The sequence below is a fragment of the Conger conger genome, chromosome 5 (genome assembly GCF_963514075.1).
Source record: "Conger conger chromosome 5, fConCon1.1, whole genome shotgun sequence".
Taxonomy (NCBI): Eukaryota; Metazoa; Chordata; class Actinopteri; order Anguilliformes; family Congridae; genus Conger; species Conger conger.
The window spans coordinates 49,910,040-49,937,856 of NC_083764.1; the positions used below are offsets into that span (position 1 = coordinate 49,910,040).

A 27,817-nucleotide genomic window follows, 5' to 3' on the forward strand; every position below is an offset into this window, starting at 1 on the left:
GTTAAAATTGTTATAAAGATAATGTGGTGTGTCTAAAAAAATTAAATCCCAGAAAATCTGATGGATTTAGCTCCCTTGACCTAATACGGTATAAATTCACATAAAGAAAGTACTAGTGCAATTGATTTGACATTTCTTGAAAATAATGTAATTGTTGTTTGCTATACTTCATTCTTCTCATTTTCACTGTCCTATAACATGCTTTGGAGCAGATATCAGAGGCTATGTGGTCCAGCTGATAACCCCACCCCGACCCTCAGCCCCCTTCCTCTAGTGTAGATGAGAACATGGTCGTCCCTGAACTGGGGCCATTCCCTCAGCATCTGCCATTTGCTCATTACTCAGGGCCGTCAGGCTTTATCAGACCCCCTCCCCACGTGAGCAGAGATGATCAGTGCGTCCCTGCTGGATGATCACTCGATTGAAACACCACACAAAGATCTTGCGAATAATCAATCTTGACGGTCATCCATCTTGAGCACAAAAGGATGAAACATGCTTAATTCTGCATTGTGAGCATACTTTTTTTTTTCTTTGATTACTTGCAGGGTAGGTCCGTCTCACTGCACTATAGTTGAAAATAGACAAAAGGCCAACATCGTTCTGGAATAAGTGTTAGGGTTACCTTAAAGAGTGTTGCCATGGTACATGATTCTAAGCACAGCAACAGTTTTGTTGTTATTCTACTTGGTGTGGCATTGGCAGTAGGTTCTTAATATAATAACTGGATGCTAAATTTGAATGTACTGTACTTTGATAAATGCAGTAAATAAATAATATTTATTTCAATAAATACAGTTCTATAAATTTTGCCCATGATTTTAGTCATTATAAAAATTGACAAGATTGATTTAAAAGTCTTCATCTCATGCTGTTTTGTTAACACAGTTGGGCGGCAAAAGACAAACATTGAATGCTCATATGTCATAGTTCTTTTTAATGCATTGGCTACCTGTGCAAAGTTATTCCAAGTGCTTTGTAACTTCTTTTCTCTTGGAATGCTCTTGCAAGCTGGGGAAATGAGGGAACAGACTGACAGGAAGTAGAGTGGCATTACTTCATAACTCAGGTCTTATTCCTCTACTGGTACAGGAAGTCCATCGTAAATCATACTCCACGGAGTTGACCATACAGCTCATGGGACTTGACCCCCGACATTCTGAACCAAACATTGAAATTCCATTCATGCCCAAAGGTAAAGCCCTCAAAATGAGGGAACGGGTTTGAAAATGTCTGGTCATCTCTGACTCTAAATGTTGAGTCTAAACTGAAACAAAATCTGGTGTGCTTTATTTGTTGTTGTTAGTCCAAGTAAATATGTACAAAATGCTATGAATCTTGTTATTCATACAGACAGAAGCAGCTGGAAGTGTCAGTGAAACCAGACAAAGTGTTACGTTCTTGCCTATTTAACAAAGAAACATTGAATTAACAAAATACAAAATGCTTACAAAATAAAAACATACGTAGATTTTTTGTACACACATGTAGCATAATATAGTATTGGGTCAGTGACAGCTCTGTAATTTAACCCTTGTGTTGTCTTAGGGGTCAAAAATGACCTGCCATTATGTTGAACAGCAGAGAAAACCCCATAAATTATATATTTTCAACTTGAAATTTGATGGAAAAGTTTGTAATGAGTTGTTTAATCATGCATTCATGAGGGTTTCAAATTCATTAAGCTGCTTTATTTTAAGGGTTTATTGAAGGCGGGTCATTTTTGACCCTTAGGACAAGGGGAGTATACAGAATGTTAAGACTACACAAGGGTTAAAGGTGTTTGCATTCATATTGGGTGATCCATGTAGGAATTACAGTACATCCATTTTTATGCATAGTTCCCACATTTTTGGGGACCAAAAGTAATTGGACAGTTGGCTTCTCAGCTGTTTCTGATTAGTCAGGTGTATTCAATTGCTTTATTGGAGGTATACGAAAGATTTGAGTATCTAGTCTTGGTTCTAGGCTTTTGATTGCCTTTGGAGGCTGTTATTGGCGAGGACCACAGTTGTACCAATGTAAGTCAAGGAAGCCATTATGAGGCTGCGAAATACAAAACAGGGACATAGGGACATAGGCCAAACAATAGGCTTACCGAAACAAACTGTTTGGGTTGGGTTCATCAGCAGCACAGTCCTCAGACAGTAACTATGGCACCTCAGCTGGTGGAGCGCAGTGTGAAAAGACAGTGGCTCTTGTTTTGGTGGCTAGTATGCATCTTCCAAAATTGACTGAGGATGCTGTGGTGGAATGGCAAAGCATATGAACATTCAAAAATGGGGGAATACATTCAGTATATGTTATGATAGCCATTATTTGTGGTAGTTTAAGTGGTTTGTAGGTTCCCTAAAACAAGGAACAAGTTTTTTTTTAGTTCTGTTCTGAACAAACCAGTTGGAATTGTTATATCTATATTATAGGAACTATAAAACAGCTTCAGTATAAAAACATTAATGATGTCAGTATAAATAGAGAAAAATTTAGCAAAGGAAAGTTCTCTATCATCCATATTTATTGTTTATTTGACGTAACTGAAAACTATATTTGGTTACTATGCTACTAAATACCCAGTAATATCAATGCAAAATGTATAGAGTATTATAAATGAGGTATTATATTAAGTATTAAATAATAATAATAATACTAATCTAAAGAACAAATACAGGTGGTGGCAACAAGAAAAGAGCAGTTCCCTAAGGCTGTGAGAAAAACATGGATTTAAATAGGCAAAATCTAAATTAAGAAAGAAACAGACAGGAAGCATAGGCCTAAAACAATTGTGCAATGAGACCCACAGCACACAGGCAGCAAAAAAGAAAACAGGAAGATGGCCGTGTGTTGAGTGTGCTTGGGCAACAGATGGGCAGGACCCTCCGGCCGGCTCCTCACAGCCCCACCGGCCTGGACGTCCTCCAGGCATGGAAGCAGGAGGAGGCCGGAAGCTGAGCCTGGATCCATCTCCTGCATGAGAATCAGAGACAGCAATCACATTGACAAACAACAGGAAAGCACCTGGCTCCAAAGAGGTATCACCTGAAATGCTAAAACCAGACCCAATAGCCATCGCCCGCCTTCCATGGGGTCAGGGAAGTATACCAGAAGACGTATAAAATGAAGGAGGCACCAGAAACATCGTCAAGTCGCCTTCCTTAATGTCACAGCTCATTGCTTATACTAGGCATGTCCCCTGTGTGCATGTCAGTTAAAAATAGCAGTACTAAATAAATAGTATGTAATATATAATCAAAAACCTTTGACCAAGACTTTCCGTACAACCATAGCGGATTTGGCTGGCACGCCTCAATCAGGTGCTTAAAAATGTAATGTATTAAGTCTGAGTTCAACACATCTTTCAGTTCGATAATAGTGCAGGTTCGGCTTGGTATCATTTCATTTATCTTTGAATTATGCATACCAAATTGTTCATTTTATTTCAATTTAATTCAGCCATGAACATCAGACAGTTATTCTTCATGGACATGCTTAGCTATTACTGACATAATGTGGCGTAAGAGGGTAAATAATCCCTCTAGACATGAAAAGCATCTACTGTAATTAATTCTGATTACAACTGTGGTTGGAACGAAAACCAGCATACACAGGGGACCCCAGGATCAAGTTTGGGAACCACTGATTTATCTGATGGACCTGATTTGCAAGACCTTAATTGGCTACTCATTGAATGGACTACAAATACCTCTAGAACAAGCCCCTCCAGGACTGAAGTTAGACACAGAGTCCCCTGATTTGAACGAAATGACACATTATAGCAGCTCTGTGCTTGTACATCAACAGTTCAGGCTCAGATAGCCTAGATGCACATTTACTCAAATGTCAGTATAGGTTTTCATGGTTGCCTACGTTTAGAAAATAAAACTTGTCTATATTAGTGCTTCTCAATGACACTCACAAACAAGAACCTGTTTAATGATCTGTGTATGTGGGTGGTAATGCACCATGCAGGTTAACCTATATGTGAAATGGCCTACTGCATTTCAAGAACATGAATAAATCCATGCCTTGTCAACATGTCATAAAGGAACTGCCGTGAAAACTATTTATAATGGAGGTTAGATCTTTTGAACAGCACCGGAAGAAAATAAAACAAGCTGTTTGATGTCAAAAATAAAAATTTAAAGGTAAACACTAATTTGGTGTCTTAGAATAGCAAGCTGTTTTGGAATATCTTTTATTCTAGGCTTTAGTAGGCCATGGGGTGTCCAATATTATCAGAAGAGAGCTAATGTGGGTGGAGGTCTTATGACACATAAGCTAAATATGGAATTAAAAACCAAATAGAATCATATGTATTAGTGTTGGGCTAAAATACATGCACTAGTAGCCATTTGATTGAAGATTGAACACTGCTGTATCAGCCCTTACAAAACATTACTGCTGCTACTACAAAGTTATACTGTAGTACAATGCAGTTCGCTGCAGTTAAAGTGCAGTACAAAACATGTTGTGTTGAAGTAGCAAAACTACATTCTAACTGCAGTAATATTGCAATAAAGAAAGTGTGTCCATGTATGTATTATACTGCAATAATTACAATAATTACAACTACAGTTCAACTGAAGTTATGTTTGTAAGGAAAGCTTAGTGCTGTTTTCACACAAGGCAAAAGAGTCAGTTCTTTGTTAGCATTACTATGTCCAGATAGCCTACTTAAAGCTATTGAAGCACCACTATAAATAGATTAGCCTATATGTCATTAGATTCCCTGAAAATGTGGATATTTTGAGCACCATTCCCACAATCCCACATCCCAGAACTGGGGTATGTCTGTTGGCATTTAGGCAGTGAACCCAGCAACAGCCAAGTAGACCCTAAGGACTTAAGTAGGCCGCAATATGATTCAAATCATTCATGGGTTTAAGAAAGCTTACTATTTGCAGTCAATGGTGGGGAAGCAGACATAGTCTACTGCTTTTTGTTTGATTGATCCGACTGAACAAAATAATGCAAAACTAAATATTGTAGGTTCATGGATGCACCTGCTTACATTTAAAGCCATCCTAGCGCCAAAACCTAGTGACCCAGTTAATTCGATACAGTATTCGATAGGGCCCACGGCTATTTCAGTAACGGTAAAATGAACGACGTCATTTGCTGCCATCGAGTGGGTGAAAATGGCATGACATTGTAAAACAAAGGACCATAGTACTGCGGTGGGAGCCGTGTGGAGTTTGTGTAAACGTAGTTCAGTAGTAGTAGCACCAGCAGCAGCAGGAGTTGCAGTAACAGCTAGCGAACAGCACACATTGGATGTTGCTGAAAATGAATTTGTAACTTCATGATAGAAATGGAACGTTGACTAAAAATGTAAAAATGTGGCTGTTTATTTGACTTAACTAAAAAGTCTAATATGTTTTTTAGCGGAACCAAAGAAAACGGGCTAGTCGGGGCATCGGATTCATGTTATGACAGGACCAAGAAATCCACGTGTGTGTGTTTCGGTTGCTTGTATCCCGTTAGTTTGCTAACTAGCTAACTACTTCTAGTTCTGAGAAAGACGATAAAAAAATACATGCCATTTACAAGAGAGAAAGATCTTGCGTGCTGTTAGCAAGTTATGCGTTTCTTCGTGCGTCTAAAATTACCGCACATATTATGATCTTAGCTAGCTAGCTAACCAACTGTTGGCTAACTTACGTTTATATCATTCATTCCACCCGGTAAGCTGGTAGACTATCAGGCATCTGATGGTAGTAGCTAACGTTTTAAAATAGTTAAATAATTGCGAATCGTCATTTGAGACCTTTTTAAAATAGCCATTTTTAATTCTGGAAGACATGATTGCTGTGCAGACAGGACTATACATTGGAGCTGCCTCTGACCTGGCAGATGGTAATGCGTTGGCAAAAGCAGGCATCACACACATACTTACAGTTGACTCCGAAGAACCGAAATTACAAGGATCATTTCAGACAAAGTTTGTATATTCTCTGGATGACATGTCAGCCGATCTACTAAGCTCTTTGGACAGTTGTGTGCGGTTTATCTCTGAAGCTATGGAATCACCTTCATCTGCAGTCCTTGTGCATTGGTAATTCATACGTGTCGCATTTTATTTTCGTACTTTATTTTTCACAAATTAATTTAATGCAACTACACCAAACCTCTGCTTTAGTCATGCAGGACGAAGTCGGAGTGCTGCGGTGGTTACAGCGTTTTTGATGAGATCAAACAGACTGACCATGACCGATGCCTATACTAAGCTCCAGAAAATAAAATCTAATGTCAAGTAAGTATTGCAGAAAAAGTTGGCTTTTTATACCAGAGACGTTTTGGAAACATTTTAGGAAGCATTCTTATGGTTCACAGTCTGAGCAAGTCAGGTTTTGCCTTCTTGGTACATCCAACCAAATGGTTCTCAGGGTTTCACCTTTTTATACTTGAAAGTTCAATAGGTGCGATTTTTGTGTTAAAACATTGTTGCAAGACCATTGCAGGATCAATCCCTTCCTATCATTGAAAAAGGCTGGCTGACATGTTCACTCACCCTCTACCTGTGTTATAGTCTTTAAATTCTGGTTTCAAAATATTCAGTTGACGGAAAAAACATTGTATAGCTGTGCAATAATTCAAGCTCAGAGGTTGAAAGTTGGTTCTAATTGCCACGACCAATGGCATTTCAATGTGTGTTGTGATTTGAGGGTGTTTGTTGTTGTAATTCCTATCTTGACCTTTTGAAGTCCGAAATGACCTATTGTACCTTTAACTAGTATAAGCCCAGGTAACATTTGAACTCAATTAAAGCTCTGTTGATATATACATGTTTAATCGTTGTAATTGGTTGAATTAGTGAAATTGCAAAGTAGTACCAGAGGATGCCTTTGGTGTGCTAGACTGTAGTGAACCTGGAGCTTTGTATAATGTGCTATAATCTGATGTGTCCCTGAAGGATCAATGAAGAGTTTTTGAACCAGTTGGTGCTGTATGGATCAATGGACTGTGAAGTGGACACGTCCAGTCCTGTGTACAAGCAATACAGACTCCAGAAAATCACAGATAAGTACCCAGGTACATATCGGTGTCTCTTGCCTTCATCATACACACTTGAATATAGTACATGTTGCTTGCCCTGGGATATGTTGATGGGTTTTAATGGTAACGGACTGCAAGCACTACCATAAACATTTTTGATTATTATTATTCATTCATATTCATGCAACTGTTTTGGGTTAAATGCCCTTCAGCAGGCCAAAAGCAACAAAGCAAAGTGCAGGTTCAATCAAATATATAGCTTTCACCTCATGCACTAGATTAGATTACATGGTGCATCATAGGACCAATCAAATACAGGACAAGAAACCAGCAATAAGGACTGAAATGAAACCAGCTTATGTAACTGATGAATCTCAATCCCCCCCCCCACTCAGAGCTACAGAGTGTGCCAAGGGATGTGTTTGCTGCTGACCCAATGACGGCACAAGCCCACAGCAACGAGGTTGTCCACAGATGCAGGAAGTGTCGGCAAGTGTTGGAATCATACTTACCAAGCATATTTCTCACCCCTCTTATGCTAGGTATAATTGCATAATAAACTTTAACCCCTGCATGATACCAGGTTCTCTGTCCTCTCTCCCATTAGACGGACATTATTCCGTGGCTCCAGTATTCTTGGCCATGATGTGGGCAGTGGACCAGCATCTTTTATTCACAAGAAATATGTTGGCTCAGCAGCCTGTGCGCCTGGCCATACGGTTCAAACACAGTGCACGTCTTACTTCATTGAGCCCGTGCAGTGGATGGAGCCTGCGCTTTTGGGTGTGCTGGATGGACAGGTAATGCTGCCTCATTCTGTTTCTGTTTCAATACATTCAGAGTTTTGCGCATTATAATATCCTTGTATCAAGTTGTATCTCTGCAAACTCGAGAGACTGTTGTGCATGAAAATACCAGGAGATCAGCAGTTTCTGAGATACTTAAACCACTGGCACCAACAAACATGCCACGGTTGAGATCACGGAGATCATATTTTTTCCCCATTCTGATGGTTGATGAACATTAAATGAAGCTCCTGACCCGTATTGGCATTTTATGCATTGCAATGCTGATTAGATAATCTCACGAATAACAAGGTGTACTCGTATTCCTAATAAAGTGCTCAGTATATGCATGTGTGTCCATCATAAATGAATTGTTTGATTCATGTTCTCCATCTGTCTCTCGACCAGCTCTTACACTACTCCTATGCACTTACCCCAAACCTAGTATCACTCGTGTCCTGATTTTCTAACCCTTTTATGTTGTATTTGTATCTCCATCTAGCACTTTCATTTTGCACTTGTTTCTTGATATTGTGGATAACTGATCCTTTATGTGAATTGTACCTCATCTGACCTGTGTTCTGTAGTTGTACAGTGACCAGTTCGGTAACATACTTATTATCTGCCAAATAACATTATGTAATGTTTTACGGAAATGGATAGGACTGTGATTTAGAGAGATTTTTGTTTTGCAGCTCCTGTGCCCAAAGTGCAGCTCCAAGCTAGGCTCATTCAACTGGTATGGAGAGCAGTGTTCATGCGGTCGATGGATTACACCCGCTTTTCAGATTCACAAGAACCGTGTGGATGAAATCAAACACATAAATGTACCATCACTTAAATAACAGTACAGGTGACTGAAGCAGAGATTCCCTAGTTCAATTGTCAAGTCTGTCATCAGTTTAGCACGGGATTGTCTTGTGACGATGTTTGATCTGGAAAAAAGACTAACGTGCAGCATTGAAATGGCTCAGTCATAGTCGATGCACTTATTTTTTCTTTGTTTTCTTTGTAATTTGCACAATCCCTATATATAAATAAATGTATATATTTACAGAAACGGTGTCTCCCGAGAATTAATTCATGCTTGAATAAATGACATTTTAGACGAGGATTAGGATTTTCTTGATCGGCTGCATTCACGATTCAGCACATTTTGAACGCAATTGAACGACTTAACAGTTGTTTGCCCCTGTCTGGTGGGTATGCTGCAGTGTAGACTGAAACAGGGAAGTATTTAAGGGCGTTTCATGTGTAATGAAGTCTATTTTAGGTACTTGCAGAAGTTACTGACAACCAGCTGGCCGTAGAATGACTGGTATAGGGACATCTGGTAGTCAACAATAAAAAATTATTTGTTCTTCATATGAATCTAAATTTGTATATCGTGCTGGTTGTTATTTCACTATGCAACAGTCTCTGGTTTCTTGCACACTATTAAATAGTTTAAACAAAAAAAAAATATATAGATTTATATATATAGATTTAGATTTAATAAGACACTTTTAAAAATATTAATTTGTTTATATACAAACATACTATGGTTGCCATTTATATAGCACCTTTATCCAAAGCACTGTAAACACTGTACATTTGATGCTTCTCATTCACCCACACACTCCCACACCAACACCAACACTAACACCAACACCAACAGCAATTGGCTGCCATGCAAGGTACCGACCAGCTCATCAGGAGCATTTAGGGGTTAGGTGTCTTGCTCAGGGACACTTCGACACAGCCCAGGCGGGGGATCGAACTAGCAACCCCCTGACTGCCAGACAACTGCTCTTACTGTCTGAGCCAATGCGCCCACACTGGCTCAAGCAGTAAGAAATGCAGTACTACCTCTGGTTGCGTAAATGAGCTGCTTTGGGTAAGTACTTTGTTCCTTTAGACCTCGGTCCTTGGGCCCCCCGTTTGATATTGGTTTTCATTCCACCTGGAAAGCGGTTACAAGTTTTCTTAATCGGGTGCTTTTCATGATTTTAAGTATGAATTACCGTCTTAAGCCACATTATTTCAGAAATAGCTATGCATGCCTTGAAGAGTTAGTATCCCATGTCCACAATATGCCACTCACAACGAATGCAAGTTTTGCTAATTGTTGCTACCATTTATTAATATGAGCTCTATGGCTAATGCTAGCACCTGCACAATCTTAGCTAAAACTGTCTGGCACTGCCCGGGACGTTTCCTCCATCTGGATTGTCCTAGTGAGGTTTCCGTAGTTGCCCTGAGCTAGGTAGGACGTGTATTTACTGTAAGTGGGACCAGAGTAAATAGTGCGGAAGCGTAGCAGGACACAATTGGTTACGAACCAGAGTCTTTTAACTTGTGGTTGTAACTAATGTATCCGATAAGCAATGGCAGCAAATTTAATAGACTTAGAGAGTCACTTGGATAATTTCCATACGTCGACTGAAGATATCGTTAACGATATTTGTAGCAGAGAGACTGGAGAATGGGGTGAGTTTCTTGATAGGCAGTTAGCTAGTATACGACTGGTTTGTTTCTTTTTAAAGTTTCTTTGCTATTTAAGCAGTCTGGTAGGCTGTAACGTATCGAATACATGGTTAAATGCATACAGGTACTGAAATAACGGGACAATGTGCCATATAGGGAGATGATCAGTTCTTGGTTACTTCCAGGGCACTAAATTGAATCTCCTGTCTACTTTAAATGAATTTTTGTCAAATGTATTAGCAAAAGGCAAACTTTGTGATTTCACAGATGGTTTAAATTGCACTGTATATCTAAAGGAAATGTGCGGTGTATGCGTTTTGTTTAACAGACATCAGCCTCTTTGACGAACTGGAATACATTGGTAATGAAGAGGAGCTGTTGCGGATTTTGGAAGGCATACCATATGTGAGTAGTACACATGTCTCCAATGAGAATTTGAGACACTGTTCTGTCATCACTTTATGTTATGTAACAGTTAAAAAAAACATGCCTAAACAGTCTCTAGTCTATATAAAATTCAAGTGAATTTTTCATAAAAGAAAAAAAGACAGCCCCCCATATTTATAAATGCATGGGATCTGTTCCTACGTAAGTTTCACCACATGCAGTACCATGTAATTCCAATGGAGGGAAGAAAGGTGAAACTGATGTAATGCATTGAAAAATCCTGCAGCATCTATTAAGGTCATGAACACCAGTACCCAATGCACCCGCCCCCTCTTACAAGATTTATATTTTTGTTTAAAAATAAAACTTTTGAATTCAATTCACTTATGCTTTTCTGCTTATGTAAATACACATATCATATAATTAAATATTAAGTGTTTATAGACAAGTTTATATAGTTTAAAGCATTTTTGATCATGAAAACTGGTTTAAGCAGGTGGTTTTAATGTTGTGGCTGATCGGTGTAGGTATGTAAAGGATATAGGTTATGATATGACCATTTGCCAAATGCAATACAATTTTAAATAATGCTTGCTTCTCAGACTGATGAAGCTCCTGATTTGGGCTGTGGCCTCAACCTTTCCTCCTGGGGGACAGCCACCACTGAAGACACCAGCAGCAGCAGCAGCTGCATAGGTAACTCAGTCCCCCCTGACAACAGCTACATCTATCACACCAGTGTGAGTCAGTCCATTGGTCCATCTTCCATGTTGCTGTCTTTGTTGGGTGTGCATGGGGAAAGTGATCGGTAATGATATCCCAGAATTCCTTCAGTTCCTTTTCAGCCAAACTGCTTTTGTGCTTTTGAATGTCTTCTAGAAAGACAATGTCTAAAAACTTAATGTATTGAATAACATTTCTTTTGTTTGCTATTGAGGCCGGTTTACAGGACAGTTGGTTTAGGAGTGCTATTTCTAATACGTGGTTATTGAGCAAAATATAGTGGGTTATAGTGAGTCTACAGTGTTGAGAATGTGCAGGACATTATTTGCTTTTTGACTTTTGTTATAATTATGGTTATTAGGGTCTTATATTTGTACTGAACCCATTCAATTATTGGTAGTGACAATTGTAAAGACAGAGAAGTGCCAAGTGCACACTGCATAAAGACACAGATAAAATGGTCAAGCAAAAATATAAATGTAATGAATAAACAAACTCATAGTGCAAAAAAAAGAAAAACTGCACATGATGGAAAAAATGTTAGACAAGACACAGTAACAATGGCAGGCCACTTTTAAATGGGTACAGATCAACCCATCCATTGCAGCGACTTCTGCTGTGCTACTGTAATTATAATAATAATGTTATGCATTGAAAATGTCAATATTTATTTTTGAGATATGTTTTTTTTCTTCTGGATTTCTGTACATTCAAGCACAGATTCAGTGCAGTTTGTCAAACATATTCCTTTACTCTTATAGAAGAAGAGGTGGCTGTCAGCTGTCTGTCCCCAAACACTACCATAAGTTCTGTGTCTTCACCTGGTTCAGTGGAGGCTCTGTCTCCCTACTACCTACATGTAAGTGCTGTTCCTCATGCCACTGTGCTGAATCCTAACATGTCTGAGAAAAGAGACTGTCAGGAAATACCCTTCATATATTTATTTTTTATTGGATCTCATTGCTGCTTTTCAAATGGTAGAATATGCAGTTGTCCTCTCCCTTGGAAAATTGGTTTGTCTCACGGACACAATACTCGGTTGAGTTTGATAGCGACAATACTGTATTGCCATAGGAGGTACTACTTCCAAAAGGAATAGGAGAATGTCGACAACACGTTTGACTGTCTAATAGCTTCCTCTAACTTCATCAGGACAAAATAGATGTCTTGATTTTTGGATAAAAAGATCAAAAAGATAATCTGTCAAGTAAGGTTAAGGGTGTTTTGAGTGGCAGCAGGGACCTCAGAGGACTGAATGCAAACTAATTTCCAGTCTCTTTACTCTGTTTTTTAGTAAATTCAGCGATTAAAGGTGAACCTGGGTACATTGTTACAAGGTGCGTGAAAAGGTGTACTTTGTCCCCCCCCGCAGGATGAGGCCCTGTCACTGCAGCCTGTGTTGTCGTCTCCGCCCGTCTCCTCCGACACCAGCAGTTCCGTTCACACCGGCCTGGTGACGAGGCCTCAGAGGCGGCACAGCCAGGGCTCCAGAGGTACAGTCAGAAACCCGTCAAGCATCCGGCTGCTTAAGCGTAGCCTTGGGCGGCATTGGCTCAGGCGGTAAGAGCAGTCGTTTGGCAGTTGGAGAGCTGCCAGTTTAATCCCACCCTGGGTGTGTCGACATGTCCCCGAGCATGACACCTGAAATGCTCCTGACCAACCGGTTGGTGCCTTGGCAGCCAATCGCCGTTGGTGTGTGCATGTATGGGTGAATCAGAAGCATCAATTGTTCAGCGCTTTGAATAAAGGCCCTATATAAATCCCAACAATTTACCATTTTACCATTTATCTCATCCACCTGTCAATCAGTAAATCAGAGATGAGCTTCAAATCACATTGCTTTACCTTATTCATACAGGATGACTTGGGCCTTTGCCTACAGCATTATTTTTGCAAATGATACACAAAGAAGCTCCTTTCCCATCTAGTTGGTGGGAATGTGCTATTCTATTGTATACCAGGTTTCTATTTTTGGTCCAGCTGGATTTTCTGTTTTCCAGTTTTTCTGGTCTCCCTGAGGGAATTTGCTAATTTGCTTTGTGGCATTATGGCTCTAAGCGGTGCCATTAAATAATAGTTGATTACTTGCTTTACTTGTTGCTCTAGTATGTTTGTATGTAGTTGGATATTTATTCATTCAATGCTGCACCATTCTGGTTAAAACCAGTATGTTATAGACCTTGTGACTTTGTCTGAATGAGGTAGACAACAACAGCAAGTCACTTTAATTAATGAAATTTGGAGCCTTGTCCTCCTGGTTTGCCTGGGCTGTCTGCTGATTTGCATCGGCCTTGTTTTAAATGTGTTTTTCCTTTCCTGCGTTCGCAGCCAAATCAGTTCATCCTCCGAGACGGATCATCAACCCCACACCGAAGGTCTCCATCCAGCCAAAACCGGTCGTGCCCAACTCCGTCCCTGTGCCTCTGCAGACCAAAACCATCATTATCCAGCCCCTGTGCACTGCACTCCCCATGGTCCGCTCCTCGCCTGTGTCACTGTACTCAGCGCCACCTGCTGGTGAGACATATGACCACTCCTGCCTATCATAACGGCTTTTTTCACATAGTGATTATAATACCATCTTCCATTTATACGGTCTTCACAGTTAGCACAAATCTTTATGGTTACTTGTCGCAGTAAGGTTGTGTAAGCTTATGGTAAAAAAACTGCAGTATTTTTCCAATATTACGTTTCTTACTGCCAGCAGACACATTTCCAGTATATCTTTTAAATAAGTCTGTGTCATATTTTTACTTTTTCAACCACAAAACACAAAACAACAAGTTTTTGAAAAAATCTCAAGACCCTCACACACACTTTCCACAATTTAAAAAAATGTGGTTTGCTGGGTTGTCAATAATGGAATTAAAACCTCTGCACATTTGGGTCATGGACAGAAGAGGGCACCAAAACTTTATTTCTGCTGGAAATGGACCTCCACGTCTGTATGCTTCACCCTTTGCATATTGTAGATACAGTTTAAAAAGTTGGGCTATTTTCCCAGAGGCCATCTGTAATATTTAATTCAGGGAAGGCCAAATGCATACAGTTTTTTTCTTTTTCTTTTTTTTTTTCAATGTATGGACCATCTCAACTGTGTGGTCGCTGTGATATTTTCTACACAAGTGGCATCTTAAGATTTAGTTCTAAATGCTTCACTGCAGGGCAGTTTGATTAAGTTCATTAGACATTAATTAGACCGATTTTTCCAAAGGGAAATTGTTAAAGTAGAGAATCACCTCGGTCCACCATGATTCCAGTAAAGCTCCCTGTCTCTTAGGATGACTGTTGCCTGAGGTGGGGTGACAGCTCAGTAATTGCTAAGGGAAGTGGACAGGAGGGGACAGTGTTTCTAATGAATCTAGTCTCTACATTCGACAGAACCAGGTCTGGCTTTTGGCTACACAAGCAAAACTGGCTTCTCACAGAGGAGTTGTTGCTGTTGATGTCCTGAGATTCCCTTAAAACTACTTGGAGATATATTTTGGCTGTGGTCCAGGAAAGCTGCTTGGGTTGAGAAGAGGTCTGTAGATTTAATTTCTCCTCCCAGTGAAAACACTTTAGTTCTGGTAATCGGCCATTGATATCAATTAATCTTTTGACGCCAGGAAGATCTAAGAGTTTGTTTGGCATAGGTAATTAGGTTTGTTTAGGTTGGCTTGTGAGGAGCAAGAGGCGTTTTCTCCCACTGCAGACTGTATGGTCAATTTCAACCCTTTTAGCCCCATAAGCAATTGTGGTCTTTTAATGGTGGTAATCGTGGAGTTTGCCTCAGAGACTGCTTCTCGTCTATGGAAGTGGTGTATAAATGAACTTTAGTTCTAACTTTTAATACTCTTAAGTCGGCAAGGATGCTGTTGTTCACATGAGAAAGTATATGCTATGCTCTCCTCGTTTCAGTGCATTTTGGGTGTTAAACAAATGATGACAATTCGGTAGTCGCAAAGTTGTTCAGTTCATTATGAATATTTTATTTTCCAGAACCACTAGTCTCCCTAATCCATGCATTTGGTTTAATGCGTACTCTCCGCTTGTATCAGTTGTATACATATGACATTGCCCCACTCACTAACAGCAGTGCTTATGGCTGCTGCCAGTAAGATTGAAGCCCATGCAGGAACCGGGCTGTGAGTTTCTCCACGCTTCTTGGGTTTGTATGGGTAGAGGGGAGCGTATTTCCTGGCGGAACAGGCAGGGGGGGTGTAGAGGTCAGGGTAAGCCTGCTCTCAGGCCGGCCCCTTTAGCTCACGTCTGCCTTGATCTGGGACCCCCAGAGGAATCCCAGGCACGTTGGAGCCTGGTACACTAGCTGGCTCTTTATCTCGACCCCCACCTTCTCAGCTCAAATGGAGCCATAATTCACCCGTATGGTACAGATTTTGGGGAGACACAGGAATTCAAATAAGGGACAAATTGCATCTAATTTGCCTCTTTACACAGACGCCCAAGGACTTAATGTGACAAGGTGTGCCAAAAAAAATGGCTGGTCCTGGGTTCACAGAGAAGCTTAAATGCGTGAGTTACTAGCAGAATTAAGGGTTGAAAGTTTGAGTGTTTTAAGGTACTTGGTTTTCCCTTGGTTCATATGCTTTACTAAGCTCTCTCTTTGTCGCTCGACATCCAGTTTTCCGGACTGTCATCGTCATTAACTGGTTATTGATTTTTTTTTACTCCACTTTACCTATGATCACTCATTTACTTCTCTTGAAAAGTCTGCATTTCTGATTTGGAGCTCCGCACTATTAAATCCATTCGGCACATTTGCTTTTGCAAATAAATATTTGCTAATTTATGAAATCGCTATTATGATTATTCATTATGCACAAAATCTCTCGTGCCTCTTTTTCCAACCATGGGCACTCAGCCAAGTGGGTGGGCAAGGTTTGTGAGGTGAGACGCGTCACATATTTCATAGTAAGATGGCGGCCTTGGGAGTTTGTGGGCTGTTTCACTGCTGATTCTGTGTCGCAGTGATCGCTCTTAGGCCTAAAGACTGACCCTGCATTCTTCAGCCCTACGTCATGAGTGACGCTAGCCATTTTGGAGTGGACCCTGCAGAGATTCAAACCTTATATCCTGTGTATGGGCCCAGGTGAATACACTACTTGATCCATATGAGATAAAAGTCTACTTCCAAACAATAATGTGACAATAATTCCATACCTGTTGTACCACCCCCATCTAGCAGGGAGCACTGCTGTTGAAGCGTGTGCACTCTTCTGATAGACTTGTCTGCAAGTCCATGACTGTTTCACCCACTACCTTCCACACAGCCCATTAGGTGAGAGTGAGCGTTGATCAGAAAATAGGCAAGGTTTGGCCACTGTGGACCCTTGTCATTGTGTGCTAATGACAGGTTGTGTGGAGGCTATATGTGGCAGGTTGATGGAAAGCACTTGCTCTGATCTGGTGCCCATACCAGCCACACTCTGTCTGAAGGTCCGGAGGCGAATTGGGTGGTCAGCACAGGACACGGAAAGCCTCGCATGGCCTGAAACCCCTTTTGAAGGGTGCAGAGGGATCATTTAAAGCTGTATTTTTGCTATGCAGGTGAACTATAAAACAACACTGCCTATTAATAGCTAGCCATTTACTATGGAGAAGCAGAGGGGCGGTCCATCCTGTTAATGCTTTTTACTATTTTTGTTCATGAGTTCTTAGCTGTGATGTTTAAAGCTGGGCAAGTACGCACAAACACATTCATGCACGCGTGCACACATGTGCACAGATCCTTCTTTTCGGTTGCATATCATGAACTGTAAATAGCATTATATATTAAATATTACTATTAGCAGTCTTAGTAGTAGCAGTAGTAGTAGTAATTATGAGCTGTTATTTTACCACAGTGATTTCTCCATATGATTAGCAGACTTGCTTCACTGGTGGTTTATGAAGAATCTTGAGCAGTGGCGACCTTCAGTTTAATTTAATTCTTTCAGTGTTTTAATTTTATTTTTATTTTTACACCGTGTAGGAATGTAGGTACCAAAGCTGTGGTTCAGTGGCGAGCCCATTTATAGCATTGGAACCCAATCACAGCTGCTATTACTGTTCAGCTTGCTTTATTTATTCTTCTCTTTTTATATCGAATCTGTTTTATGGTAATAGTCTTTACCATACTTACTTTTAAGACCATTTAAAAATCTATTTGCTTCCTTGTTCAAATGAGGAGTTGACTGAAGTGAGGATGAGGATTACTGAGGTAGGATGCTGCTATGGACTCCACTGCTCCAGTAACTGCAGTGTACACAAGCGGGCTTATTTTTTTGAAGCTCATTTCCTGGTCATGCTGAGAGACGCTGCTCACTAGCGCCACTGACTGTGGTTGGCTCCAGTAAAGGTCATTCACACAAAAGTCAATGGTACAATTGTGGTCAATAATTTTTTCCTACAAGAAAATATAGTCAATGTTTTTCTTAATCTAATGTTTCTTCATGTGCCGATCATGAAGTTGTTGTGCTGTTAGGACAATACACTAATACTTTGTGGACGAATCAGGGACAGGTTTTGTCGGTACACGCTTGGTGGAGTAGCCACACTGGCTCCAAACGGTACCACAATGGTGGCACCTGTAAACTACAGCTCCTGACTCCCTGCCCTGTCTTTGCCAGGACGCCCCGCCATGCAGACGGTGCTGCAGATGTCTGGCCCCCGAGTTGCCCCGGCCCCTGCCGAACCGCTCTCTGAACGCATGGTCATCATGCCGGCCACAGCCGGGCAGTCACCAGCCTTCCCCCAGCCAACGGTGACAGGCTCCTACCACTGTGCAGCAGTAAGCGGAAATGTGAGTACCTCCAGCTAGCTGCCCGGGGGTTTTCAGGACCCCTTTGCTGAATCCCTGGGGGATCCCAAGAAAAAAGTGCAAAAACATTTTCGATTTAAAAAAATTAATTGTCCGTATTTCATACATTTTATATTTACAGACTTTCAGCTAGAATAATACATGTCTGGTCTATACATCCTTAATAATATTGTGATAGTTGTAATATACTACCTATTTTTATTACACTAAATACATGCTTTTGCAGAGTTGGCAATTTCAAAGAAAGATAAAGAAAGGGAAAGGAAATTCCCTCTTCAAAAAAGTTAAAAATGCCGGACATCTCATGAGGAAGAAATTAAATTATGAAGTCCTTCAGGCATGGTTTATCGTGATTTACAGGCTGAATGTCGTCGTTAAACAGTCATTAAAACTAAAAATCATGCTTTGGGGATAGTGTGTTAATTTTACACAAGTTTGGCAGAGTCTCTTTAAGAGACTTTGATTGTATATATGTATGTCGTACTTGGCTCTTGTTCTGAGCCTACAGATTCTTGGGGAATAGGCATGCCTTGGTATGGACTAAAGAACGTGTTTATTTAAGCGGCTGACAGATGGGTTCATTTTCAGTCTCCGCGGATGTAGGACAAACACTGGCGCAGCAGAGAGCAGTTGCGCTCTCCTCAGTTTTTCATCCTCAAGTCTCCTCAGAGAGATTGCTTGCTGACTGTTATGGAGGAGAGTGGCGGCCATCTTGACTCTTGGAAATGGCCGTTAGCTTGTCCTGTCACTCCATAACTTACTGACAAGCTAAGTTTTACTGTTGAGTGACACATTTTAAAAATGCATTTATTGTCATTTTTAAATATTGAAAATAAAAACAAGCGCTCTTTGAGGAACAGACTGCTGCAACTGTCACTTCACTGACTTTCACAACTGGAAGTGAGTGAAGATGTCTTTTGACTGCAGAGTAGGGCACCACCAACAGAAAAACAGCAGACACAAAAAACCCTGATAACCTTCCTCCCAAAAAACACACTCCTACAAATAACTTAGATACATTGTTCGACCAAAGGGCTTGGGTTTTAGGCTGCTGAACAACTAAATTCTGGCTGCATAAAATATACATAAGTCTCCTCATCAGCCATATTACATTACATTACATGGCATTTAGCAGACGCTCTTATCCAGAGCGACGTACAACAAAGTGCAAATCAAACACAATATAATATGGGTATAATATGGGTACTAGAAACACAATGGATAAAAGCTTACAGTATGTGGATGAAGAAGTAAATCTTGGGTAACATTTACATTATAGCTTAAAGGGCACTGAAATTGATTCTATGAGAAGAGCCAAAATCACTTTGATGACTTGCCCTGTAATGGTAAAACTGAATTAGTCAGTGAAATAGTACTTCTGCCTTGCACGTAACCTGCTCATAATATGTTTGTAAAGCAAATTGCAGAATATATAAAAAACCCTGTTTGCCCTTTGATCATGATATGTGAGTGATGGCAGATTTGTACATTGTGCTCATTGGATTTTAAGTAGGTTTAGTTGGTGCTGAAGGAAAGGTCATGTGACTGAGGGGTGGAGCCCTTGGTCCTTTTTGCGACAAGGTAACATGAGGTCAGCTGCAGTGACTGGATTTTCAACCTCACGTAACGTGTCTTTTAAGGATTTATTTTTATTTTTATCTTGCCTCTGTTTATATACAGTAATAGTTTGCAAAACACTGCTTTTATGAAATTTTATAAGGGATACTTTAACCAGCTGTTTGGGCCAAGCAGCACAAAAGCACAAATTCAACAAGAGACCTAAAGCGTGTTTACACAAGTCAGCGGTTTCTTGATAAACTCCCTTGATTTTATCTCCCGGATACCTTGAGAAGCATAAAGCCCTTTTCTTTCTTGTTTTTTTTTGTAAAAAAAAAAAAAGAGGCTAATTTTAGTTTGGAAATAACATGGTGCAATGATTCTAACCAATGTGAAGACCAAGGCCACCAACCGTGTCTGTTGTTCGAGTCTGAAAAAGGAAAAAAGCAAACAGCACAGAATTGTTGTCTACAGCAAGAATAACATAAAGGCACACTATCATTCAGGGTTCATGTACGGAACTTTTTAGCATGGCCTGTCCATCCTCTTATACGTGACTGAGTGGGTTTTCATGTGGCGAATGACACCTGTATGAATGATGTTTTCCTCTCTAATGGGGGAGAAAGCTTATTTTCTACCGCCATTCTGGCCCTCAGACTGGAACACGTTATGTCTCTCATGCAACAGGAAGGCTTTCCGGTATGTTTCAAAGTGTTTTTTTTTTTTTTTGAAATTTTTTTTAACAACCTCCTGCCGCTCCCGTTCTGCGCATGCCATGAAAACTGCTAGTGGTCCGGCCTGTGGTTTTGCACTCTGATTTTGAGAGCTTGTTCGCAGTGTTGCGGGTACTTCGCTTACGTGGCAGCCTTAAAGAATTCAAGCTGGTCCCTGGGATTGCTAGTACCATAAATTAGAGATGACAGAGCAAAGTAAAACACAGATTTTAAGCATGTGCCAGTCACAGGAGAATCTACAGTATGTTTTTTGGGGGTGGTGGGGGCAGTGAATCTTTACACAGATTAAATTTTAATCGATTTCAGCTCACATCTTACACACCAGCAGGACTTTAAGTAACAAATCCCTTAATTATTACCCCTTTTCTTGACACAAGTTTCAAAATGACATACCCCAAATAAAATGGTTGCTATTCTTGAACCCTTGAACTACAGGTATAAGCCTTGTCTCTTCTGAACAGTTTTCAAGAGTCAGAATTACTCCAAATATTACTAGTAAGTTACAGAAGTTCACACTGTGAAAGAGGAAGCTTTTTTTCTTACTGAAAAGATTTTCTGTATTTGACTGGATACAGGTTATTGTCGCTGTGGCTTAGTGCTTGTGTGCTTAGAAATTCAGTGGAGCCAAGTCACAACACTGGACATATCCCCTTTCAGATTTGATGACAATATCACCAAAAATGATCAAACTGCAACATTTTTTCTAATCTATGTTTAGGCAGCTTTCCAAACAAGACATTTTTAAGGCTCCAAAAGGACACTTCGAAAGTGATGTTACGAGTCTTATGAGGTGTGAAATACTGCATTTTTGCACGCTTAACAAACTATTCACCATTGGAAACGTAATTTAGCTAAAATGCTTTTAAAGTCTTCACTTCAATAACATGCCAGTAGTCGGTTCTTTAATGAGCTGAAGTTATATATAATTTTCTTGCACACTGATGGGGGTAATGCATTTTCTCTGCAACTACATTACCATTACTCATCAGAGACGCTCGTACTTGGGCTCATTGTGTTTCAGAAAGCCTATTCAAAACATAGATAATAGCATTTCTATGTACAAGTACTTTTGTAAAACTATACAATGGTGAAATGGACAACAATGATAATTCCTCCAGAGAAATTCTATTTAAAAAATAGACATCCTATCAACATTTCTCCTTAGCCCTCTTTTAGAATGAGAAACTTTGGCATTCTGTAAAGCCACAATTCTGCCAGCGCAAATGGTGATATCTGCAGCCAGCCTTAGCCTTTGCTGGGCAGGACCATGGCATGGTATTCTGATATTGAAGGTTACCACTTTCCCATTACAGTCAAATATCTTGTTCCCACACTGCTTAAAGATGGCAGGGCTCCTGGATTTCAAATGTTCCTCTGGAAACAAAATAAAACATTGCGGTTGGAACCTAAATTAATTTATAGGCAGAGGTATAAGACCTTTTTGAGACTTCCTTCAGTGGCTGGTCCCTGGAGGTTTCCACATCATAAAGCACCAAGAGGATTCTCTGGTGGTCCATTGTATACTTTTGGTCCCAAGGCCTGTGGAAACATGGACAATTGGATATTATAGGCAATGTGATCTACTCCTTTGACCTTGAAAGAAAGAATATAAAATTCCCTCAGTGAATAATATCATATTGCCATTGTTACCTTAAATGCTACTTTAAACTCCAAACTACCGTTTTGTAAGCATACTGTACTATAGCTGCTGTGCAGCTAAACAGACTATTCTGTATGTGTTTACCTTATTTCTTAGAATGCTTTAGAATTCTGCATTTTCTTAGTTTGGAATGCACATTAGCTTCCGCTATCAATTTGGGAGAGGGCAGACAAGTGTACTGTCTGTGATGCCAATCTGCTTCATTTCACTAGGCAGTCCATAAGTTGAGCTTGCTCAGTCATGAGTCTGGAGATGGCACTCTGTGTATCATCCTGTAGGGCTGCAGGCCAGTGCTGGAACCGACTGGATTCAATGTCAGGCAATAGGGTCCCCTCCACACTGGGGAGGCAAATATAGGACTTCTTAATGCTAAATCAGACTTTCCCAAGACTATATATTGTAAGTATATTGTAATTTTATATTTGTGTCCATTACCTTGCAAATGCTTCCCTAGTAATTTTCAAAAGGTCAAAAGAGGCTTTTTTCATGTTGCTTGTATTGTACAGTTAGGTTCTTTCAGGGCGGTCAAATCGTCTCTCTCCCCCCCCCCCCCCCCCTTTTATTTGAGTGTTTAAGATTCCTGAACATGCTTCAGCTCTGCTGCGTTCCAATTTCCACATTTAGTTTGTTTTCGCTGGCTCTGCTGTGGAACTGGGGGAAGGCCTTTCACTTGAGGAAAAGCATTGTCTAGAAAAAGCATTGTGACGTTAAGCAGCGAGGGACAGAGGTTTGAATCACTTGTATGTATATATGTGTGTGTGTGTGTGTGTGTGTGTGTGTGGGTTTCTCTGCTGTCTGCTTGATATTGATCAGTAGCATGTGAGACAAATGCAGACAAATGCCCATATTTTTGCTCACTTTTGTCCTGGTCTTATACCACAACGGCCTCATCAAGCTCTTATTAAGTAATCTATGGGTCTAGGGTCCTGTTCGCACCCATGCACACATGCATGAACACCTGGAATTAGAGAGTGTATACAGTGGGTGAGTAGGAGAGTGGGGGGAGACTGATAGATTTAGTTCATGCTGACAAAGCCTTCTGTCGGACACATGTTGGAGTCATTATTGGCTGGGAGTTCACTTAAGCGCTATTCTGAATATGAAGCTCCACGTCAGTTTTTCCACCTCTACTGCAAACAACCTGCTGAGGAAGTTCCCACCCAAAACCGCAGAGAACCATTGAGGCTTTGAGGGGTTAATGGTTTCATGTGTATTTACTATCAGTAGTTCGCCCTGCACCTCATATTGCCCATCCTGATTTTCATTAATGTATCCCCATGGTCTTTTCAGCTCAATAAAGTTTAGAGGATTGGCGTGTCCATCCAAACCATAGGTGTAGGTTTAATTTCAACTTGTTTCAACAATGCTGGAACGTCAAGTCTCATAAGCATACTAGCTAGTCTATCAATTAATTTATTGGCGGTGACATGTCTCGCTGAAACCTACTTGTAGGTAACACTTTAGTTGTTGAGTAATCTTGATCACGTTATGGTGTTGTAATCTGTTTGGACAGGTTTAGCTAAAATTCTCAAAGGTGAAGCTGTACTGCAAAAGTACCTCCATTTTGCGTTCTCCAGAGGCTCTCCACGCTATCCCCAATGAACCGCAGTGTCTGCAGGTCTTTGGTGCAGCTGGGTTTTGACCACCTGACACAACAAATCATCATTCTGTCTGAACCCCCAACAGCAGTAAGAGTCTTAGCAGCTGAAAAGGAGCTATACATCTGTTATTGGTCTTTCATTAGTAGCTTTTTATTAGTATTTATTTGTTACTCAAGAACATTGGGATGTTTGATGATACAAAGAGGCCATTTAGCCTGCCTTTGCTTGACATTTTGTCTTCCCATACAGGGAACTTATGCTGATATTGGCAGTGTAGTGGAATGGAAGTGAAGAGTTGTAGGGTTTGTTCTGTGGTTACAGTTTACCCATGAACAGGGTGCGTGTACTTTGTCTAAGGGGGTTCCTAAGAATGTATTTATTTTTTTATTGACAATAGTGAATGGCTGGCTGTAAATCCAGGTACAGGGCCCTGTTCGCACCCATATCCTATTCTGTCACTCAGACTGGTGCCATGCTGACATGCACCCCTCTGCCCTATATCCAGCCACCCGTCGGGAAGAGACACCAGCGGATGATGAAGAACCGTGAGTCGGCCTGCATGTCGCGTCGGAAGAAGAAAGAGCACCTGCTGACCTTGGAGGCTCGGCTGAAGATGGCCCTGTTTGAGAACCAGAGGTTGAAAAGCGAGAACAGTTCCCTGAAACTGCGGCTGGACAGCCTGGCGGCCGAGGTGAGGGCCCGTCCTTTTTTCCACCGGCCAGAGAACCAAGCGCACATGCAGCAAACTTAAAGTCACAAGTGTTCTCTTCTAGCTTTTAGTGCCAAAAATGCCCACAACCCTGGCCCCAAAGCCCAATTACCCCTCCACCTCCTGTGGTCAGCTACGTCATCCGATAATTATGCAAATACATACGTCATGTCACATGGGAGATCGTTTTACAAACAGCTCGGAAAAACAGCAGTTAGACCCTAAAATATGCATACTCTTCCAAAATTGCAATTGTTTTACTTGAGTCAGTATTGACCACAGGTCGAAAGCTCCAGGATTGTATGAAAAGCTCAAAAACAGGACAAATATGCACGTGGGCCGTTAAAACAATCTGTTATCTAATTTTTCTGTTTTTGTTCTATAGAACAATGATCTGCAGGTGACTGCCCCCAAAAGACGAGCTGTGTGTCTCCTGGTCGTTATGGCGTTCATCATGCTGTCCGTGGGTCCCACAGGGTGAGGATGGTTGTTGTAGGCTGTCTATTCAGATTGTGTCTGTTTTTAGAAATGAACCAGGAACCCTAGTGTGCAGATTCAATGTTCATAAGAGTTTTAAAATGATAGCAGCTACTAAAATAGGAAAAATTACATAACCAAAGTATCTAAGCACTGTTTTGGTGTTTGTTTATGGCCTTATAATATTTCCATCTCTAAATGAAAGAGTCTGCATTCAGGTCTGTCATTAACAAATTCTTGCGAGCAGAAAATGAATCCTTTGTGTCTTTAAGCCCTGGAGTTTATTTTTTAATGCAATCAGCATATTTCTTTTTGTGCTATGGAGAACATTGAATTGAATTTAGCTTGATTTAAAATGTGTGACCCAAACAGAGCTTTTAGCATTAACCCATTATGGACTGAGGCACCCTATAGAAAACCCATAGAAAGGCCTAGGAATCACAATGCATTTCAACAGTCAAGTGTCTTGAAAAATGGCCATAAGATCAAATACAATGCTGGCGTCTGTTAAGGGAGATATAACACACAGGTTGCATTCCGTGTTTTAAGGGAGATGTAATGTGCAGGTCGCATCCGCCCATAAGGGGTTAAAGAACGGTAAAGAGTGTTTTCAAGAGTGGTCTGACCAATCAATAGCGTGGTTGTCAATAATTCCATGAAAACTCACTGGCATTGACTTGAAAATGTTCCTACTACCATGCTGAGATTGCGGAAGGAAAGCTGGATGGTTGAATTGGGCGTACCTTTTAACAGTCTAAACATATTTCATCCAGCGTAATATGTGCTAGTTCACTCACAACTTTTTGTTTTTGACTCCATGTGTGGTGCCATCACTGAATCTGTTGGTGAAACACTTTTGGGTTTGTCCAGTAAGAAATTATTATGTGCAATGTACACTTTTGCTTATACTTGTATACTAAGTGCCAATGACGTTTTCTCATGTTACATTTTGGGCAGCCTTTATAATTTGCCATTATCCACTTGTCCAAACTGTTTCATGAAATGTCATTATAAATGGTTTGGGTGATTTCTGTCTGGCTTGTTTTCGGGAGGATGAAAAATACTGTTAATGATCAAAATGAGTGACATGACAAGGCATGTTTGCCTCTGTCTGGTCACACAGAAGGAATTATCTTCCCTTCATACTGTACAAATTATCCATTTTTTATTCCTGGCTATGAGCTGGCTCCAAATGGGAATGTTGGCGCGAGTTCTGCAGGCAGTTCGGACTTTCCATGCGCTCAGGCTTTGAAGGCGATGGAATGTGCAACTGCCGCTCCAGATTGGAGAAATACACCCTTTTTTACTTACTTGGACCTGAGGTATGCTAAGAAGCCGAAGGTCTGCCTTTTTAAAAGTAATGCACACTGCATAAAGTGGTGATGTGTACTTGGTTTATGGACAGATTGTACAGATTATCTTTTCTTTCTAGTGACTTCTGCCTTCCAGAAGTGGTGATATGCTTTAAGATGACACATGCTGATAATAGCCTTGTCTGGGTGGTTTGATGGTGCATCCAACTAAGCGCTTGTTCTTGTGTGGTGGCGTATTCCAGGTCTGGTGTTCAACTGGCTATGCAAATCAAATTCAAATGCCTTTTAGTTAAAGTTAAAATTCCAGGTCTGTGTTGGGCAATGTTGAAAAATTCAAATCGGTCACGTGAAGGGGCAACTAACTGCCTTTGACCTATAGAACATCTTGCTTTCAGATCTAGGCTTAGTCTTTGTTTTTACAACCCTCAAGTGTGGACACAGAAGATGCATGAAATGGTATACCATACTGCAGAGAGTAATGATCTCGTTTGTAGTTTGGAGGAGGAGAAACCTGCCACTGTCTATCCAGCCAGTCACCAATTTGTTGATCACCTTCTGAATGCATTTAGAGTTTTCTTACATCTGTCAACTGTGGGTTGTGTGACTCTTATTCCATTTAATTGCTCCCTCATTTCTGGTATGTTTATTTGGTCAGAGATTGATCTCAGTCATTTCATCTGTATCAACAGCTATTTTTGCTTGCATTCTAAAAAGCCCCTCTTTTTTTATGGGTTCTCATTATTTTTCTCTTATTTGAAGGGTAAATAGGGATTGCCTCTGACAACTAGCATGTAATTAATGATTTTAAAATTTAAGTTAGAAAATGCTCCCATTTGTCCAACCAAACACTGGCCTGGTCTGTTTTTGCATGGAATGACATAACATTCTCCCCACTGCCCCCAGTCTCTTTGAGAGAGACACAGTCTCCAGGCCTTCCAGCGGGGCCCCACCACCTGGCAGACATCTGCTAGGCTTCTCAACTGCGGACAACGAGAACAACAGAGGTCTGGAGACACCTGAAGCAGACGTTCCTCAGGCCGCAGAGAGGTAATTACACGTCACGGGGGCAAGCCCAAGGCCAACTCCTCGGGTTGAAATGGCCACATTTTCCACCGTACTCAGATTTCTCTCCTAGTGTGCTCTGAAATGCATGAATGACCACGTCACAATCCAGTGTTTGTGTACTTGTGCAGTTTTCCGGTTTATAAATTTCTCAGAAATCCGGATACATGTCCTTGATTTATTTAGTTTTGCTCATCTGTATCCACCCAATCGCAAAAAACCCAGAAAAGAAATGCAATCGTTCAGAAGAGTATTTGACCGCGAGGTTATGTCATGGAATCTGCGTCTTCTCCAAAGTTTTTGGCCTTGAGTTGCAATGACGATTGTGCCTGTGTGCTTTGGAAAGTCCTGCCTCGATGCGGGCTGCTTCCAGACAAGGAAGCATTACTTGGGAATTGAAATTATGGTAATTTAGTGTCTGGAAGTCACTCTGACTGGGATTTGCGGATGGTCTGGATTGCCCTTGAGCATATGGTCCACATGCCTGGAAATACATTTTGCGGATGAGATTATGTAACCACAAAGAGAGTACAAAGACTTGTCCCTAA

The 27,817-nt window shown here is 40.7% G+C and overlaps 2 protein-coding genes across 2 annotated transcripts in view; both read left to right on the forward strand.

The window, feature by feature from the left end:
- Positions 1-5,195: 5,195 nt before the first annotated feature.
- Positions 5,196-8,838, forward strand: dusp12 (dual specificity phosphatase 12). The gene is made up of 6 exons (XM_061243437.1): positions 5,196-6,052; positions 6,137-6,250; positions 6,911-7,029; positions 7,389-7,482; positions 7,601-7,793; positions 8,474-8,838. The coding sequence occupies exons 1-6, from the start codon at positions 5,799-5,801 to the stop codon at positions 8,621-8,623; spliced, it is 924 nt and encodes a 307-aa protein (XP_061099421.1). The 5' UTR covers positions 5,196-5,798; the 3' UTR covers positions 8,624-8,838.
- Positions 8,839-10,024: 1,186 nt separating this feature from the next.
- Positions 10,025-27,817, forward strand: part of LOC133128611 (cyclic AMP-dependent transcription factor ATF-6 alpha-like) — a 38,156-nt gene continuing 20,363 nt past the window's right edge. The window contains exons 1-10 of the mRNA XM_061242270.1: positions 10,025-10,247; positions 10,573-10,649; positions 11,234-11,327; positions 12,116-12,213; positions 12,727-12,847; positions 13,683-13,871; positions 17,966-18,138; positions 24,214-24,399; positions 24,803-24,894; positions 27,111-27,254. Coding sequence (XP_061098254.1) covers positions 10,145-10,247; positions 10,573-10,649; positions 11,234-11,327; positions 12,116-12,213; positions 12,727-12,847; positions 13,683-13,871; positions 17,966-18,138; positions 24,214-24,399; positions 24,803-24,894; positions 27,111-27,254 — 1,277 coding nt within the window. The 5' untranslated portion in view covers positions 10,025-10,144. The remainder of the gene's footprint in view (positions 10,248-10,572; positions 10,650-11,233; positions 11,328-12,115; positions 12,214-12,726; positions 12,848-13,682; positions 13,872-17,965; positions 18,139-24,213; positions 24,400-24,802; positions 24,895-27,110; positions 27,255-27,817) is intronic.

Excerpts from the sequence above, each read along its gene's own strand:
- dusp12 (XM_061243437.1), top strand. The coding sequence starts at position 5,799 with ATGATTGCTGTGCAGACAGGACTATACATTGGAGCTGCCTCTGACCTG. Across the intron at positions 7,483-7,600 it reads CACAGATGCAGGAAGTGTCG|ACGGACATTATTCCGTGGCT; the intron begins GCAAGTGTTGGA and ends CTCTCCCATTAG. Across the intron at positions 7,794-8,473 it reads TGGGTGTGCTGGATGGACAG|CTCCTGTGCCCAAAGTGCAG; the intron begins GTAATGCTGCCT and ends TTTGTTTTGCAG.